The 16,777-nt window shown below is 33.6% G+C and overlaps 4 protein-coding genes across 4 annotated transcripts; 2 read left to right on the top strand and 2 right to left on the bottom strand.

Annotated features, from left to right (window-relative positions):
- Window positions 1-279: 279 nt before the first annotated feature.
- LOC100253037 (CASP-like protein 4D1) lies at window positions 280-1,535 on the top strand. Its single transcript, XM_002278630.4, has 3 exons — window positions 280-437; window positions 621-756; window positions 1,216-1,535. The coding sequence occupies exons 1-3, from the start codon at window positions 283-285 to the stop codon at window positions 1,405-1,407; spliced, it is 483 nt and encodes a 160-aa protein (XP_002278666.1). The 5' UTR covers window positions 280-282; the 3' UTR covers window positions 1,408-1,535.
- Window positions 1,536-4,507: 2,972 nt separating this feature from the next.
- LOC100249602 (CASP-like protein 4D1) lies at window positions 4,508-6,168 on the top strand. Its single transcript, XM_002283522.3, has 2 exons — window positions 4,508-4,647; window positions 5,811-6,168. The coding sequence occupies exons 1-2, from the start codon at window positions 4,513-4,515 to the stop codon at window positions 6,012-6,014; spliced, it is 339 nt and encodes a 112-aa protein (XP_002283558.2). The 5' UTR covers window positions 4,508-4,512; the 3' UTR covers window positions 6,015-6,168.
- Window positions 6,169-6,319: 151 nt separating this feature from the next.
- On the bottom strand, window positions 6,320-7,832 carry LOC104881134 (uncharacterized). Its single transcript, XM_059742254.1, has 2 exons — window positions 7,645-7,832; window positions 6,320-7,478 (listed from the first exon to the last, which is right to left on the bottom strand). The coding sequence occupies exon 2, from the start codon at window positions 7,442-7,444 to the stop codon at window positions 6,686-6,688; it is 759 nt and encodes a 252-aa protein (XP_059598237.1). The 5' UTR covers window positions 7,445-7,478; window positions 7,645-7,832; the 3' UTR covers window positions 6,320-6,685.
- Window positions 7,833-10,310: 2,478 nt separating this feature from the next.
- Window positions 10,311-11,552, bottom strand: LOC104881135 (protein VACUOLELESS GAMETOPHYTES). Its single transcript, XM_010660269.3, has 2 exons — window positions 11,441-11,552; window positions 10,311-11,291 (listed from the first exon to the last, which is right to left on the bottom strand). Exon 2 carries the CDS (start codon window positions 11,257-11,259, stop codon window positions 10,426-10,428), a length of 834 nt encoding a protein of 277 aa, XP_010658571.1. The 5' UTR covers window positions 11,260-11,291; window positions 11,441-11,552; the 3' UTR covers window positions 10,311-10,425.
- Between the last annotated feature and the right edge of the window lie 5,225 nt (window positions 11,553-16,777).

Here is a 16,777-nt window from a genome sequence, read left to right as displayed (position 1 = left end):
AAAAAAGTCCAAAGGATAGAGGCAACAAGGGGGCTGTTCAATTAGATATTTGATGACCGCACTCCCACTATTTTCTTAGTCAATGAACCCGGCTTCTCGCAATGGCCAAACTTCAAAGTGAACTTATAACTAATCCCTAATGGATTATGACTGGGAGGAATGTTTACGTGGTCGGTGCACTATAAGGCCAAAAAGTAAATGGTGGCACACCACCAAACCTTGTATAAATGAAGACCAATTGCACTATAAACACAGCCATTTTTGAACCCTAAAGGCACAAAGATGAAGCCTCCTTCCCCTGTTGCTGCACTTGTATTAAGGATCCTGACCCTAATTTCCATTTCGATATCATTCATCGTCCTCATCACCAACACCACCACCTTATCTTCCGATTACGGTAAAGTGAAGCTCCACTTTAAAGATGTCTACTCCTACAGGTAATTATTAATTTATTTGAGAGTAATGTTAAGAAACACTCTTAAAAATTTTTATTAAAAAAATTATTTTAAAATATTATAAATATTAGTGAATTAGACATATTTATAGAGTTGAGGTTGAGAACTTGTTCTTTTTCTTTTCTTCACCATATTGTTTGATTTGGAGCTTTTTGTGGATTGCAGGTACATGGTTTTTACGCTTGTGGTGGGATTTGCATATACCCTTTTGCAAATTGCTTTCACAATCTATCAGGTGTGCATGGGAAAACGCTTAAGCAGTGGTGATGGACTCTATCAATTCGACTTCTACGGCGATAAGGTGCAACCTTCATATATTTCCTTAGTCCACCTTTTCTTTCGAGTATAAAATAAATAATTTAGAACCATGTCATAAAAAGTATTATTTTCAATATATTTTTTAAAAATTTTAAAGAATAGGAAACAACTCTATTTTCTCTTAGAACTAGCCCTAATCTGTCGGCTGACTTTGATGGAGGCCACGCTTGATCCATGGGCTTGTACTGGTGCTTCAATCACCCATTCAATACATTGGCCTTGGGCTTTAAACATCTATATTGTTCAATCGACCTTATCCCACAGTCCCACTCGACTATCAAAAGATGGGTCCATTCTCCATCCACTCTTAAAACATTCCACCATTTCTCAGCTTCCCAAACGTTCCCCAGGCCTGGCCCAATAAGGACTACCAGAAACCTAGGCCTGCAATATTCACATTGGGCTAAGCCCATGAAGTTTAACATAAGTATGGTTTGTACAGGTGATATCCTATGTACTAGCCACAGGGGTTGGTGCAGCATTTGGTGCTACCATAGATCTGAAGGAAGCATCCTCGGGTGCTAACAAATTTTTCAATAAGGGAAGTGCAGCTGCCAGCCTCCTTCTCCTTGCCTTCTTGTTCACTGCAGTATCATCAGTTTTCTCATCCTTAGCACTGCCTAAGAAAATTTAACTGTTATAGAAAAAGATTGTGGATCTCAAATGAGGATTTAGAGTCAATTAATACCATGTAATCACAACTTTTGTGATGTAATTGGAGGCATGTCCTTTTTTTTTTATAAGAATTTTGGACAAGTTTTGGGAAAGAAGCTCGATTGTATTCATTGATTGTGTTTCTTTTATACAAAAGTTTGCTCTAATTTAGAAGTAGAAATTAAATATAACCTAAGAAGAGAAACTATATAACAAATAGGAAAATAATAGAGGATCTATATATTGCATAATTTGAAAAAGAAAAGAAAGTACTAATGCAATGGTTGACCATGATATTTGGAATCAATATTTGCTTTAATTTGCTCATGATCTTTGAAATTAACATTTGGCCTACGATGCCCCCATAAGGAACAAGAATGAAGCAAACACTGTTGAGACAAAAACCGTAGTGACTCTTTTTCTGATTTTTTATTTATTTATTTTTTAGACTTGCTATGTAAAAAGACCTAGTATTTTGAACAACAAAAAAAATTGGTCAAACACTTGGTGATGTTATGGTATTTTGGTGTGTAAGCTTTATTGCAGTTACAAGAATTATAATTAAAGGTCTAACTTAATGAAACTAGTAAAATTGGAGATATTGAATTCAACAATAAGCTCAAGTTAATCAACAAAGATTTTCACTCGCTGCATACAATTGGAGATATTGCTTGATGCATATGAACAATTGATTATTTGTTTGTTTCTCATCATTCTGTCATGAAATGGTTTGGCATATATGTTAGTAAGCATGGTCCAAACATCTCACAAAATCTTGATTGATGCTACCAACATAGGGAAGTAATTTTCTTAAAAATAAAAGTAACTATTGCATTGAGTAAGAGTTGATTCTAACAAGTGCCCATAAAACATGGTCAGGATTTAGTTTTTCTTTTCCATCTATTTTAAGAATAATGAAAAAACAAGGGCTAGAACAATCAAGATAGCCCATGAGATCCTAACCATTCAAGAGCGAGTTAGATGATTATACCCTACATAAAATGTAATTTAAAGGAGTAAGTTTTAATAGGTCTTGAGCAACTATGTTTAAAGAGATGCATTATTGAGGGAGATAGAGTTGTCAACTAAGGTGTTGAAAGAGGTGGATACATTCGATGGTAGAGCTCATTTGAGCATCACACTTTATACCATAAAGATTAATTAATTTCATATAGAAGGTTTTGGAAAAGAAGCTTAATTGTAGTCAATATTTAATAGGTGCATGATCTTTGGAATCAATATGCTTTAATATTTTTATCATGATACATTTATTGCATATGTTTCTATCCCCACCCAAAAAATAAGAGTTGAATGAGTGTGCTATATTTTATATTGCAACTTCATTCCTCAATCAATCTAATGCATCATGGAATATCTAGAGAATGAAAGCGGGATAGTTACCATTGTTGAGTCAAATGATTTTTTTCTTCTTTTTAAGCAAAAAGTGTGTTAAAAAAAAGACCATCATCTTTTACTTGTAATTGATAGTTCTATTGAATGATAAACATGTTTGATTGAGACATTAATTATATGAACTTATATAAGACGTAATTCAGCCTGATTATTAAATAAAATGGTCCAATTATTGAATGAGTTATTCGATATATTATTTATTTAATAATTAGGCGATATCTGGATTTATGTTTTAATTTGACTATTATTCGTATTGGATTTTGGTTGACCTAGTAATAGAATGCCTAATTTTGGTATGATATGAATACAATCCATTTACACAAATTGTGAATCCTAAAGTACACTTTCCATTAGTGCTTTAATTCCTAACTTGGAGCCGACGAGTATTTCAATTCATATTTAGGCAAATAAAGTTGATATCAAAACTGTGATTGATAAGAACATAGAGCACTTGGTCATTAACTTAAGACACTAAAATGAAAGCAAGGGTCATAATATGACATCAATGGGTGCCATGAACAAACAAATTCACAGAATCTTCAATCATAAGATTAATTTGATTTGGTCAATAATCTTCTTGGAAATGAGTTGTCATCTATCTTTAGCAAGCTGAGGTACGCATTGACCTAGCAGAAGTTGCCATGAACATCTTCCCAGCAGCCATAGAATTCCATTACCTGCTGATCAAGCAACTGCAACTAGGTGGCATATTTATATGTATATATATAACGTCTGCTTCAAGATTCAATTGCTTACATAAAGTTTTTTAAGATATAAATCACCCATTTCACATTCTTTTCTATAAGATTTCTGATTAAATTAATCCCAAGCTTTGATAAAATTACCCAGCTATAAGCCTATAACCATCACTCAACCTCATTTCTAACATATTTGATGCTATTTAACCTAAAAACATGACACAAATTTAAAATTAATTATAAAAAAAAAAATCGAACACAAATTAAATCTATAAAATAATGCCCCTAGATCGGAGTTAAGAATTCATTTTTAACTATATGTCATATATTATAAGAAAAAAAATCATGTGAAAAAGAAAAATATAATAAAATAGCAAATTGTAACACATTGCTTTACAACAATATAATAAACTATATTTATTGACTTTAATAACAATAATAAGATAATACAAAGAGCTTGTGGAAATTAATAAATGATAATTTATTAAATTAATTATATGTCAACAAAATAGACAAGTTATTTTTGGTAAAACGAGCTTGCATGATATTATATGCACAACTTGGGTACATGTTGACCTTGTAAGTGACTTGTTGATAAGGCCAAAAGGTGGACGATGACACGGCTTCAATGTTCAAGCCTTGGTATAAATGAAAGAGCAATTGCACCAGATCTGCAGCATAGGCATAGCCATTTTTGAAGCTTTAATTCAAAAAGATGACAGAGCCTTCTTCCTCTACGCCCTCCCCAGTTATTTCTCTTGTACTAAGGCTCCTCACTTTCATTTCCATTTTGATATCGCTCACCATCCTCACCACCAACTCTGCAACCATAGTTGTAAATTCCACTGAGCTCAAGCTCCGGTTTAAGGATGTTCACGCTTACCGGTGAGTTACATGCATGACTGGTTTCAGTAGATGAAGTAGTGGATTTTTCCGTTTGTTTTTCGGAACATTAATTTATGGATTCCAGATATATGCTTTTTGCGCTTGTCGTCGGACTTCCATACATCCTCTTGCAAATTGTGTTCGGGATCTATCATGTGAGCATGGGAAAACGCATATCGTCCAGTGGTGAAAGTCTTCTTCAATTCGACTTCTACGCTGACAAGGTACCACCTTTATCTTTTTCTTTGCTTCTCTACTTTCTCTCTTGAAATTTCTGCTGTAAGATCTGTTATGCTTTCTTCTTGAGTTGGGTAGAATTGAGTTTGTATTGGGTAGTTTTGAATATAGTTTTACAGGGAGGATATAGATTAATCTATTGGTGGTCTAGATGGTTATGCCAAAGATGTGATTAAATATGATTTGTCTACTTTTACAGGCAAAAAACTAAGGTCAACTCTTTCCCCTTTGCATGGCTGGCTGATCGTTACCTTTAGCTTAACTCTTTGTGTTTGTAATAATCTTTTGTTCACGATCATCTTTGGCATTTCTCCTCCCAATTTAACATTTTTTTCCTGGTAAAATCTATTCAAATATCAAGTTTAAGGGCTAATACATTAGAGTTTTGATACTTTGAATGCTCGATTCATAGCTCAAGCTGTAACGTATACAAGAATACAATCTTGAGGATCCATAGGATTAATTGTGGATCCAAATTTACAATCAGAACATTTGATTGACTTAGAATTTTATAATTTTAATATGGATAAGCATGACAATATCAAACATATTCAACAAGATTTTTCTAACCCAACCTTCTCTGACCCCTGGAGCCAACAAGGTGTTACAATTAGTCATTTCTAGCTCAGGTCCGGCCTAGGCCCATAAATTTTTTCTTGTATGTGTTAAGATTTAGAATACATTTGAGAGTGGTTTTAAGAGAGGGAGAAGCACTTTTTAACATCCTTGGAAACACTTTCTTTTTTTTTTTTTTTCTTTTTTTGCATAAATTACCTATTTGATAAACTTTAAAAAAAAAAAAGAGAGAATCATTTGGCATTTAAAAAAAAAAACTCACTTTTGAAAAGTATTACAAACTAGAAAAGAGCTTTAATCAAAATAATTCCCAAACGGTTCTCTGGTGTTGTCTTCTTGTGGCTTCGACAGAGCCCAACTTGACCCATCTTTCAGATGGGCTTTCAAGGCTTCTGGCTTAATGAGAGCCTGTGGGTTTCAAAAGCCCAGTTGAATTCATGGGCTGAACTTCAACCAACTTGGGTATTAATTAAACAATGCACCCGTTCCCGACCCAATATCCTTGTAGTCCAATTCAATTTTGGAACTTGTACACATTTTGATCACAGAGTTGAATTGGCATGTCTTTGAGCAGGTGATGTCCTACATACTAGCCACAGGTACTGGTGCAGCATTTGGGGCGACTCTAGATCTGAAGGAAGTATTTTCAGAACTCGGCTCAAACTACAACAAATTTTTCAACAAGGGAAGTGCAGCTGCTAGCTTCATCCTCTTTGCATTCTTGTTCACTGCAGTATCATCCGTCTTCTCCTCCTTAGCCCTACCCAAGAAACTTTAAGTTGAAGACCTTGTTAATAGCAAGCTTTAATGACATGTCTTCATTCTACTACATTTATTTGATTGGCTGTTGTTCAAAAGGATCATGACTTAATGAAATCATGATGAGTGTGATATAAACCTATTCTTCATTTTGAGGGCCCAAGCTCAACCCACAGGCAAAATGTGTATGACATTGAACCTTACTATATTTGACTTACAGTTAGGCAAACAACGTTTTTAGAAGGTAATTACAGATCGGAAAATCTTAATGACAATAATTTTAAAAAGTATTTAAGAAAAATTATCCTGTGTACAATCGCCAAGTGAGATAGATCAGAAAAGTTCATGAATTCATGGAAGTTCTTCAAGAGTTACAATACAGGCCAAACACTGCGAAATAGGATTACAAGAGAAGATAACACGAAGCTCTTTTATGAGACATTCATGGGTTGCATAGGAAATAACAAAAATTGAAGTGGAAAGTATTCTTTTATTCATCTCTTTTATCTTATACTATTTTTATAACAAAAATTTAGTATTACTATTTTTATCACTTCTCTATATAGTGATTTCTTTCTTTAATTAATCACTATCTATGAACTTAATGAAGTGATAAAATTATGATAAAAGAGGTAGGATTAATTGAGGAATGTACCAAGAAAGAGAGACGGACCACAACGAGCTAAATAATCATTCCTTAAAGACCAATTCCACGAAGAGAGAAGTAAGAGTTATGGTTGGATCTCCCAAAAGAATACCAGCAATTGTCTTGAGAAATACCTTCACTATCCTCATAAAAGAATTGCTACCACTCCCACCACTTCTATTCAAAGAAACCGGAAGAGGAAGCTTCACATTCTCTATTGACAGACATTCATTACTATCCTTACTACCCCCATTCTTCCAGACTTGATTCACCATTTCTGTTGCGCAGTACACATGGAAACGGTAGTTTTTGCACTTGGAGACATAGGACCAACCCCGAATGCCCGAAACACTGCCTGGAGGGTTTCTCTGATTGCACCATATGCACTTTGAAGAAACCGTCCCACGGAGGTGAAATTTAATGCCGTCTATGTCTAATTCATTCGTAAGATTGCGGCAGCATGGGTGCAAATCCCAGCCCTTCTCCTTGCAGTGGTACACAAAGCCATGTATTGGCTTCCCGCAGGCATCACAGTATCTCATGCAGTCTTTGCAGTGGGAATTACAGCATTTTCCCGGACGTTGGTCCAAGAATTTGAAGGTGCATGCTTTGAAGAACTTGTGGGAAGTGGTGGAGTCGGTGAAGGCACAATCTGCGTGAAGATCGTAGTTGCATAGCTCGCATCGGTATCTTGATCCAAAGCCTTGTTCTTTGCATCCATCGCAGATGTAAGGCTTCTGATAATTTTTCAGGTCAAGTGGATGCTGTGGGTGGCTGAAATGAGTGTTTTCAGTGATTGTCATTATGGGAGCTTCTCAAAAAGTCCTTGATTAGAACCTGTTTATAAGATTTTAGATCAAAGAGGCATGCAGTTCAGCCAGATGAGAAAAATAATTCACATGAAAATATATAGAAAAATTTTGTCCAAAAGGAAAATGAAAATCGAGGGGATAAAATAAAGAGTGATAGTCCACATACACATATGGGGACAATGATATGTTACCTGGTTGATGAAGCCTTCCAAGAAGATGAAGTGATGATGATGATGATATTACCTGGTTGCTGAAAGCCTGAAACCTTCCAAGAAGAAGAAGAAGAAGAATTCTGTTAGAAAAAAGGACAAGAAGAGAAGCAGAGGAATTATGAAAGAAAGGAGAAGAAGAGGAAATACAATGACACACCACTCCTGCACTTGACCATAAATAATATGTGGGCTATTGCAGAAAGTTGTCACTTAACTTATAGGACACTAATAAGCCTTATTTCCCTTTTTCTTTTCCTCAAAAAAAGAAAAGAAAAATTGTCTATCAACTGAACTGAAACTTCAGGGAACCACCTTAGACCTTTCCCTTTCCCTTTCATTTCCCTTTCTCTTTTTGTCAAAAATAAAAAATAAAAAATAAAAAATTACCAATCATCTGATGGAACTGAAACTTAGAGCTACTACCTTAGACCATTTCTATGATAATAATGATAATGATGATGATGATAATGATAATGATAATAATAATAATAATAATAATAATAATAATAATAATAATAATAATAATAGGGCGCATTTGTGAGACAATTAAGTATGAGATTTTCCACTATTTCTTTCTAAGAAAAATTTTAGTTGTCTTATTGCTTCCGGAAACCTGAGATGTCTGCTCATCCAGTCACGCGTTATTCTTGAACATGAAACTAGCAAATCAATCCTTGGCTTAAATAATTTGAGAAAGTCAGAGATTTCCCACTATTCTTTCTAAGAAAATTCTTAGTTGTCTTATTGCTTCCGGAAACCTGACAGGTCTGGTTTGTAGGGCTCATACAGTCCCGTGTTATTCTTGAACATGAAACTAGAAAATCACCCTTGACTTAAATAATTTAGGAAAGTATGAGAGTTTCCACTATTCTTTCTAAGAAAAATCTTAGTTGTCTTATTGCTTCAGTAGGGCTCATACAGTCACGCGTTGTTCTTGAACATGATATTTGGAAATCAACCATTGACTTGAGATAATTTAAGAGGGAGATAGTGAAGTCGGAAGCTGTTTGGAAATGGGCGGAGAGAGAAAAGAGTCAATAAATGAAATAGAAAAAAGGGTAATTGCGGGGGTGCAGCGGTGCAGGGGCGCAAGGTGGGGGTGGGAACCGTGGAAGTTGTTTGGAAGAGGGGAAAGTGAGAGGCTGAAAAGTCATGGAACCCTAAAGGAAGGCTTTTCTAATTGACAGATAATTAATTAATAACGATGTTGTTTGGAAATGGGCTGCAAGAGAAACGAGTCAAGAAATGAAAGAAAAAAACAAAAAAAGGGGATATTGCGGGGGTGTGGGGAAGGCGGGTTGAGGGTTGGAGGTGGGGAAGATGTTTGGAAGAAGGGAAAGTGAAAGGTTGAAAAGTCATGGAACCCTAAAATAGGAGAATGTGGCTTGTAATTAATTAACTACAGTAACAAGAGAAAAAGTCCAAAATTTGAAACTTTGCGAATTTCCAACAGATTTTCCTGAGAAAATTTCTTTATTGTCTTTCGTTCATGGAATTGGAGCTTAATGATGCGATAAAGGTTCTTACGTTGAGCTAAATGATTACACAGGCCATGAACTCAATTTCCCATAAACTGCCCAAACTTTGATGCATGCATGACAGTAATGATGAGAGATTGTGAGGCCGGAAGTTGCCTAGGAAGTCAGACAAGAAGACAAAGATTCATCAAGAAGTATATTGTCTGGTTGACTTTCCAATTTAATATGCATGAAAGTCTACGCAAAAATCATTCACAATTAATTAAAAACTAATTTAAAGAACTTTTTCTTACGATTATTATTCCTCTTCCTCGAGGTGACACATGATACAGAAATAAAGGATTCAGTGAATAAATATACGTAAATAAGTATATATGCATGCTTTTGAATCTAAGGTGCAGATAAGGAGGGGCAGTTTGGGAAAATAATTAAAAAAATAATTATTATGAAAATCAGCTGCAAAAATTTCATTAATATAATTTCTCTATTTCTTGTACAGTACAACCTGACAACTGAATGAAGATCAAAGATGGCACTTTTAGAAAGGTGGTATTAATAATTTTTTCTAATGATAACTGAGGCCTTTTCCTAGCTAATGGGTAGAAAGTTGCAATTCTTTGAATGCCCTAAAGGAAAATTCAAAATAAAAGGAAAGTGGGTGGGAGAACTCCCTTCTATATAATTCTTTGTTCAATTATAAGAAAACCATTAATTATTATATTAAACTTTAAATATAATTAAATTCTTACTATGCAACGTAAATTTGGATTGATGAATGAAAATAGGATTAGAGGAAGAAAAAAAAATGATTTGGATATGAATAAATGGATCATTTAAAGAAAGTCTTTTGTTGAGATGAAAAAATAAGACTTATTTTTATCACATGACTCGTATTAATTGGAAATTCTTGTTGTATAAAACCTGAAAAATGATTTTATTATGATACCAAATCGGTACTAAGAGTATATATACTCTAGATTTTATCATATGCTTTAAAAGACTGAGATTGCAAGTTTAGTAGATATCAAATCAGTGAGAGAATTTTCCTCACATAAAAACCCTTAAATCATAGAAAGAAAAAGAATTGGCATGCAGGCAATTACTAAAAATGATGATCATAGTCCTTGCTTGGATCAATGAGCTGTCTCTTTCGAAGAGAAACCGGAAAAGAAGAAAACAAAAGAAAAGAGCTCATTTTCCATATCAAACATTTCTTACAAAGGCATGAAACGATACAGATAAAATAAAACAAAACTAACTAATTTTAGAGGATCAAAACACATTAAAACAACTTATAGAAAGCATCACAAGCACTAGTAATCGGAATCCCGAATATGGCTGAAATGATGAGGTTGAGAACAATCTTTGCAGCCTCCGTTAGAAACTTCCTCGTCCCCACCTTTAGACTTTGCTTTGTGATAGCTCTGCTTTGAGGCCTTGTCGAGGATTCACGGCTGCAACTCTTCCTCTCATCAGTAGTTTCTTTGATAGGATATCGATCATCATCACACCCATCACCACCCTTCTTCAAATTCTCCAGACCCATGTCCATAACACATCCCACATGGTAACAGTGTTTCCCACAGTTGGAAACGTAGAACCAGCCCCTGAGCCCTTGGGAAATATTCTCTCTTTTGCATTCTAGGCACGTTGATGAGGTCTTGCCTTTAAGATAAAGCACAATCCCCTTCTCCCCTGTCTGCTTGATGGGAAGATTGGTGCAACAGGGGTGTAAATAATGGGGTTTCTTACACGTTTTACACTGGTAAAACCACCCTTTCACGTCCTTCCCACATGCATCACAAGCTCTCTTATTGCCTCCTGGGGCTTCCTGATGAAATTTAAATTCACATATCTTACTCCCCAGAAGGGGTGTATAGGAGGAGATGAAGCCGCCATAGGATAAATCATAGCACCGCTGATGAAGATGATAGTCGCAATTCTTAGCATCTTCACACTGGTAAACTTTTCCTAGGCCTTTCTCTTTACATCCCCAACAAGTATATGGCGTCTCGTGAGCATCCTTCAGCCAAAGTGGGTGTGGGTGGAAGCTTCCCGTTATGTTTTCTGGGGGGTGCAACTGCTTCATGACAAACTGTGAGTAGAAGGACGACATGAGGATCGATAACAGCTCTCCTGCACCTGCACCTGCACACATGTACAGTTTTAGATTTTTATGTTACAGAATATAGTCTACAAAATACAAACAAATGCTTGTAAGATTTTAGAGAACAGAGGGATGCAGCAGTTCCCTAACTACAAATCATGATAACGAAAACTAGGACAAAAAAGAAAACCTGTTTCTGCTGTATGTGATGCATATGCCCTTGGAGGTTTGTCTATATATATAAGTTTTCTCTCAACAGGGAGTTGATAATTTTCTCTGAAACTGAGGGTGTAAGCTTTGAAACTTCCCAGAATCTACGTACGGATTTAGCGTACCTCTAAAAATCTCTTTATTTTAATTTGCCTTGATGTTGTTGGGTAACGAAAGTCGGAGTGAATAACCGGTTTTGGCTATTTGCTAGTTAACCGTGTTCCATTTTCCAAAAGTTCAAATCCTTTTTATATTATATATTAAAAAATGGATTTGGTTAAAGAAATAATCTTATAATATCACACATACATGATACACCCTCACGAAGATGTACTTTCACTGAAGCTCCTCTTATGCATGGCGATGGTGATGGGGTTCGTCCGGTCCCCTCCAAGAATTAGCATATCCATCCTATCCAATCTTATTTAATATCTTTATTCCAGTGGTGATGACAATTATTTCGAATAAGATGAATAGAAATAGCGACAACCAATCTTAAATATAATCAACTTCATTGTAATCCCTAACCTACTTTATTAATACCTTTGTTTGAAAGTAAAATAATTTGATTAGATTATTGTATTCATTAATTTAATGGTGATTTATCTTTATATCAAATTACAACCAATGATTCTTATTCATGGACCATGATCATAAAGGAAGATGTAAATAATATAAATATTATTTAATTAATATTATTATTTTTGTTCACATTATGTACAAAGGACATTAAATAGAAGACTTGAAAAGACTTGAGAAGTATCCCTATATTTACTTATCTTTTTGTTTATTGATGGATTGAATTTGAAATTTTTGGCATTTAAAAATATTAATTGAAGTAAATGTGTCCTTCGTTTACCATTGACTGGGTCAACGAGGCGTGTTGGAGTGGGTAGCAAGGAAGTTGTTCTGTGTGTATGCATAATTCAAATGGCTTGTATCCTGATAGCAATAAGAATCAGAAGAGGAAGTCGGAGCTTTCCCACTGCTTCTTATGGAAAATTTTCATGGTCGTCTTGCCGTGGATGATGGTTTGTAGGGCTTCACACCTTATGGTCGGTTGATGAGGCCTGTCTAACCTTTATATACTAACAAATTAAAATGAAGGGGACTTCATGATTAATTGAGATGGAAAGAAGGTTCCTGCCCTGTGACCGACTCCACGTACATACGACAAAGAAACCAATTCCTACCCTCATGGAAAATTAAACGCAAAGATCAATGTCGTTAAGGGGCCAAGTCAACTCTCCAATCATAATATTTTAATGGCTTTCAATGCCAAATACCCCAAGCTTTACATGCATGTGATCCATGTATGCCTCCTCTTCATTTTTCCACGCAACCAAGGATTTCATGGCCGCCGGAAGTGGTAGCTTAAACTGATTGAATGAAGGATGATTAAGGTGGCTTAGTGAGCAAATGGCTAAACTCAAATCTTGATACTAAAAACTCTTTTGAATTCTACTAAAAACATCTTAAAACTGCAAATCCTTTAAAACATGGATCTTTTTCGATGTTCTTCAAATTATAATGAACACAAGTGGGTGGACGTTTTGATATGGGATTTTGAATCATACAACTTAATTTTAAATTTTTTTTCCAACACATGAGACGGTGAAGAAGATAGAAAACTCTTTGAAATAAATAAATAAATAAACAATGTTCTTTTTTTTTTTTTCCTTTTGAAATTGAATTTCTTATTTTCTCTCTCTACAACTCTTTTAATTGACACACAATTTTTTATTTTTTAATTTGAATTTGAAAAAGGGTTGAGAAAATCTCTCCCATATATATATATATATATATACCACACTCTCTTATTATCAATAAATAAAAAAGAAAAGATTGTGTGAAATTAATTAATATAGAATTTGTAATTCCAAATTAATAAATTTAACCCCACATGAAATATTGTTCACATAATTTAAAGGAGTCATTGAGAGGAACTATGGACATTATAATTTTAAGCTCCAATAATTTGACAATTAATTAACACCTTAATTAAAAAAAATCAAAATTATTAATTCCAAAATTACTCCACTAAAAATATGGAATTGCACTCTTAAAATTATAAAAATAATTATATTCAAAGGATTTGAATTGTCCATTGATATATTCACTACATACTAATCAATCCTCCATAAACAGTTCATAATTAAAGCTAGGTTTTTCCATTAACCTCTTTAATTATATATTTTTCCTTAAGTACCATTGATTTTTCTAATAAATAATATATTTATAATCTAATCATAAATTGAACACTCTTATTATTCAAGTCTTGAATCAATACTTATGAAACCGTCCATTTGACTTCTTAATGAAGGAATGGATTTTATCTTATATATTAATATTCTCAGCTATTTATTTTATTATATTTCCTATATATCAAGAAATTGACATTGTATTTGTGTCATTACCTGATATATATATAAAAAAATACAATACAATAAAGAGGAGTTTGTTAATTACTCAAAATTGAGATCGATCCATATATGACCATCATGGACTAATATTGCACGCTCTATATAATAACGGAATTTATCAGAGATTCATAATTAATCATGTACCAATCCTATATAATCAAATTATATAAAGTGTTTTCAGTCCAATAATTCCATTATTAACAATCCGGATAAGATTGTTTCATTCAGAATGTAATGGACCGCGCTAGTAATTTAAAATTAAAGATCCCAACTTTAATTTTTAATTACGGACAAATTTAGATTATTTTACTTTAAATATTATCCTCATGTATATAACACTTATATACAATATTTAAAGTCATATTTAAATAATCAAGGGTTTTTTATATTTATAAAGCATCTAAAACATGCATACAAAAATAATATTAAAAAATTTTCTCAAAAGGTATTAATAATAAGTAAAAATAAAAACATCTCATTCATTTATGAGCACATCTTCCAACAATTTTATCATTCCATAACCCTTTAAGATTGAAGATTTCATGACAAGACCAACATTAGATAAAGTTGTGACTAACACGCAAAGAAGTGTAGAAGTGGTTTTGTAACAACCCGCTCCCAATCATGTAGATATTGTCCGTTTTGGACCCAAAGAGGCCCTCATGGCTTTAAAACGAGTCTACTTGGTTAAGAAGAGTCTCTACATATATAGCGCCAGGAATATTCTCCATATCCAATGTGGGACATCACAAACACCCGGGATTGCAGGGCCTTACGGGGCCAAATAAACCCCTACACTGGGGTCGGGGATCGGCTTTGATACCATTTATAACAACCCGCACCCAACCATGTAGATATTGTCCGCTATAAGCCCAAAGGGGCCCTCACGGGTTTAAAACGCGTCTACTTGGTTAAGAGGAGTCTCTACATATATAGCGTTAGGAACATTCTCTCATATCCGATGTGGGACATCACAAGTTTCGTATGTTTTCTTCCTTTATACAACTATAAAGATAGACTATTATAAAATTTGTTGAAACTTCCAATTAAGCACTTATGATGGAGAATAGCTTCAAAGAAAGTTGAAATGAACACATAGGGAAATTTAATAGTGATTTCACATATGATTTCTATATATATATTTGAAGTTTTCAAAATAGAGAAAGTTCAAATGATGAACACACCATGGTATTTAGCAGTGGTTTTTTTTATATGATTTCTTGTGAGAAGTTGAGATGAACAAATTGGGAAATTCAATAGGGGTTTTCTAATGATTTCTTCTTCAATATTAGTATCAAGATAAAACATTTTAAGATGAACACGATTAGATGCATTCGAGGCACATCCATTTATCATATTAGATAAAACTCTTTCATTCGAATCTCGGTATTATTCTTAGTTAGTGGGGTCAGTTATAATACGAAATTGGTACCTAAAAAAAACACAATCAATTAAATAGTATCATATGTGCAATTTAGATCTTTAGTCTCGTTACTTTGTACCCCTAATATATTTATTTCTTCATTCAACTATCCAAATTTTGTCATATATTTTGAACAACTTAAATTTGAAATTTCAAAATTTTAGTAGGTATCAGATTTTTTTTTAGTTATTGTGATAATAAATGTAGATAGTTTTTTCAATTGATATAATTTAAATTGAATAAAACATCTTCCTTTTCTCTGAAATGAGGAGAGGTTTGCAAGGACATTTTCGGCACATCTTCTATAATTCTCCACGCCGAGTAGAGAAAATCTGCACGAGAATTGAAAATCTGCAACCAATTCTCAGTTTATTAAGAAAATCTGCACATCTTCTTCAATATTACTTTGTTTTTCCATTTCGCAGATAATTAATTAATGACGATGTTGTTTGAAAATGGACGGCAAGAGAAATTGCGGGTTGAGGGAAATTGCGGGGGTGTGGGGAGTGCGGGTTGAGGGTTGTGGGGGAAGTTGTTTGGAAGAAGGGAAACTGAAAGGCTGAAAAGTCATGGAACCCTAAAATAAGATTATTTTTTTTTTTTCATTTGGCAAATTTTCAACAGATTTTCCTGAGAAAATTTCTTTGTTGTGTTTTGTTCATGGGCTGGAACTAAATGAATGCCGAAGGTTCCGACGTTAGGTGGTTGTGTGATACATGCATAAATTATGGGCTGGCATATACGTTATCATTGACTAAATTTAATTAATATATAATGCCGAGTTTGATAATTTCACGAAAATTCCACTGGATTAGACAGGCCATGACGGCAATTTCCCATGAACTGCCCAAACTTTGATGCATGCACGACAGTTGACCGACGGAGAGGCTGTGAGGAAGTTGCTTGGAGTCAGACAAGAAGACAAAGATTCATCAAGGAGTATATTCTCTGGTTGCTTTCTGAAATATAAGTAATTATATATACATGCTTTTGCATCTGAGGTACAAATAAGGAGGGGCAGTTTGGGAAAATAATTAAAAAAACAATTATTATGAAAATTAGCTCCAAGGATTCCATTAATATTATTCAATATTTTTTAGAATTAAGTGAATTGAAACCTTATTGATTCACAATTTAGTGGTTAAATCGATGGTTGAATCATAATTGAACCAATAATATCATAAATATATAATTTATATTTGATTGAAATTAAAAATAATTTTAAAATTTTATTAATATAAATAAAATTTAAAATCAATAATATTTATTTTTTCATCTTTTATTAAATATATTAATGTTTTAAATTTTACTAAATAAAAACTTTATAATATTCAAATGTGAAAATATAAATTAAGACCAAAAGAATATTATGTCATTTTATATATATCTTATTATTTTATAAGTTTAAAAATATATTAGATATTTGATATGAATTTTTAAAATAATACATCTATTTTATTATCTTTTTTTA

Source organism: Vitis vinifera, chromosome 13 (assembly GCF_030704535.1).
Source record: "Vitis vinifera cultivar Pinot Noir 40024 chromosome 13, ASM3070453v1".
In the NCBI taxonomy this organism is placed as follows: domain Eukaryota; kingdom Viridiplantae; phylum Streptophyta; class Magnoliopsida; order Vitales; family Vitaceae; genus Vitis; species Vitis vinifera.
The sequence above is the reverse complement of the archived record's forward strand: the minus strand, read 5'-3'. Positions and strand labels throughout refer to the sequence as shown.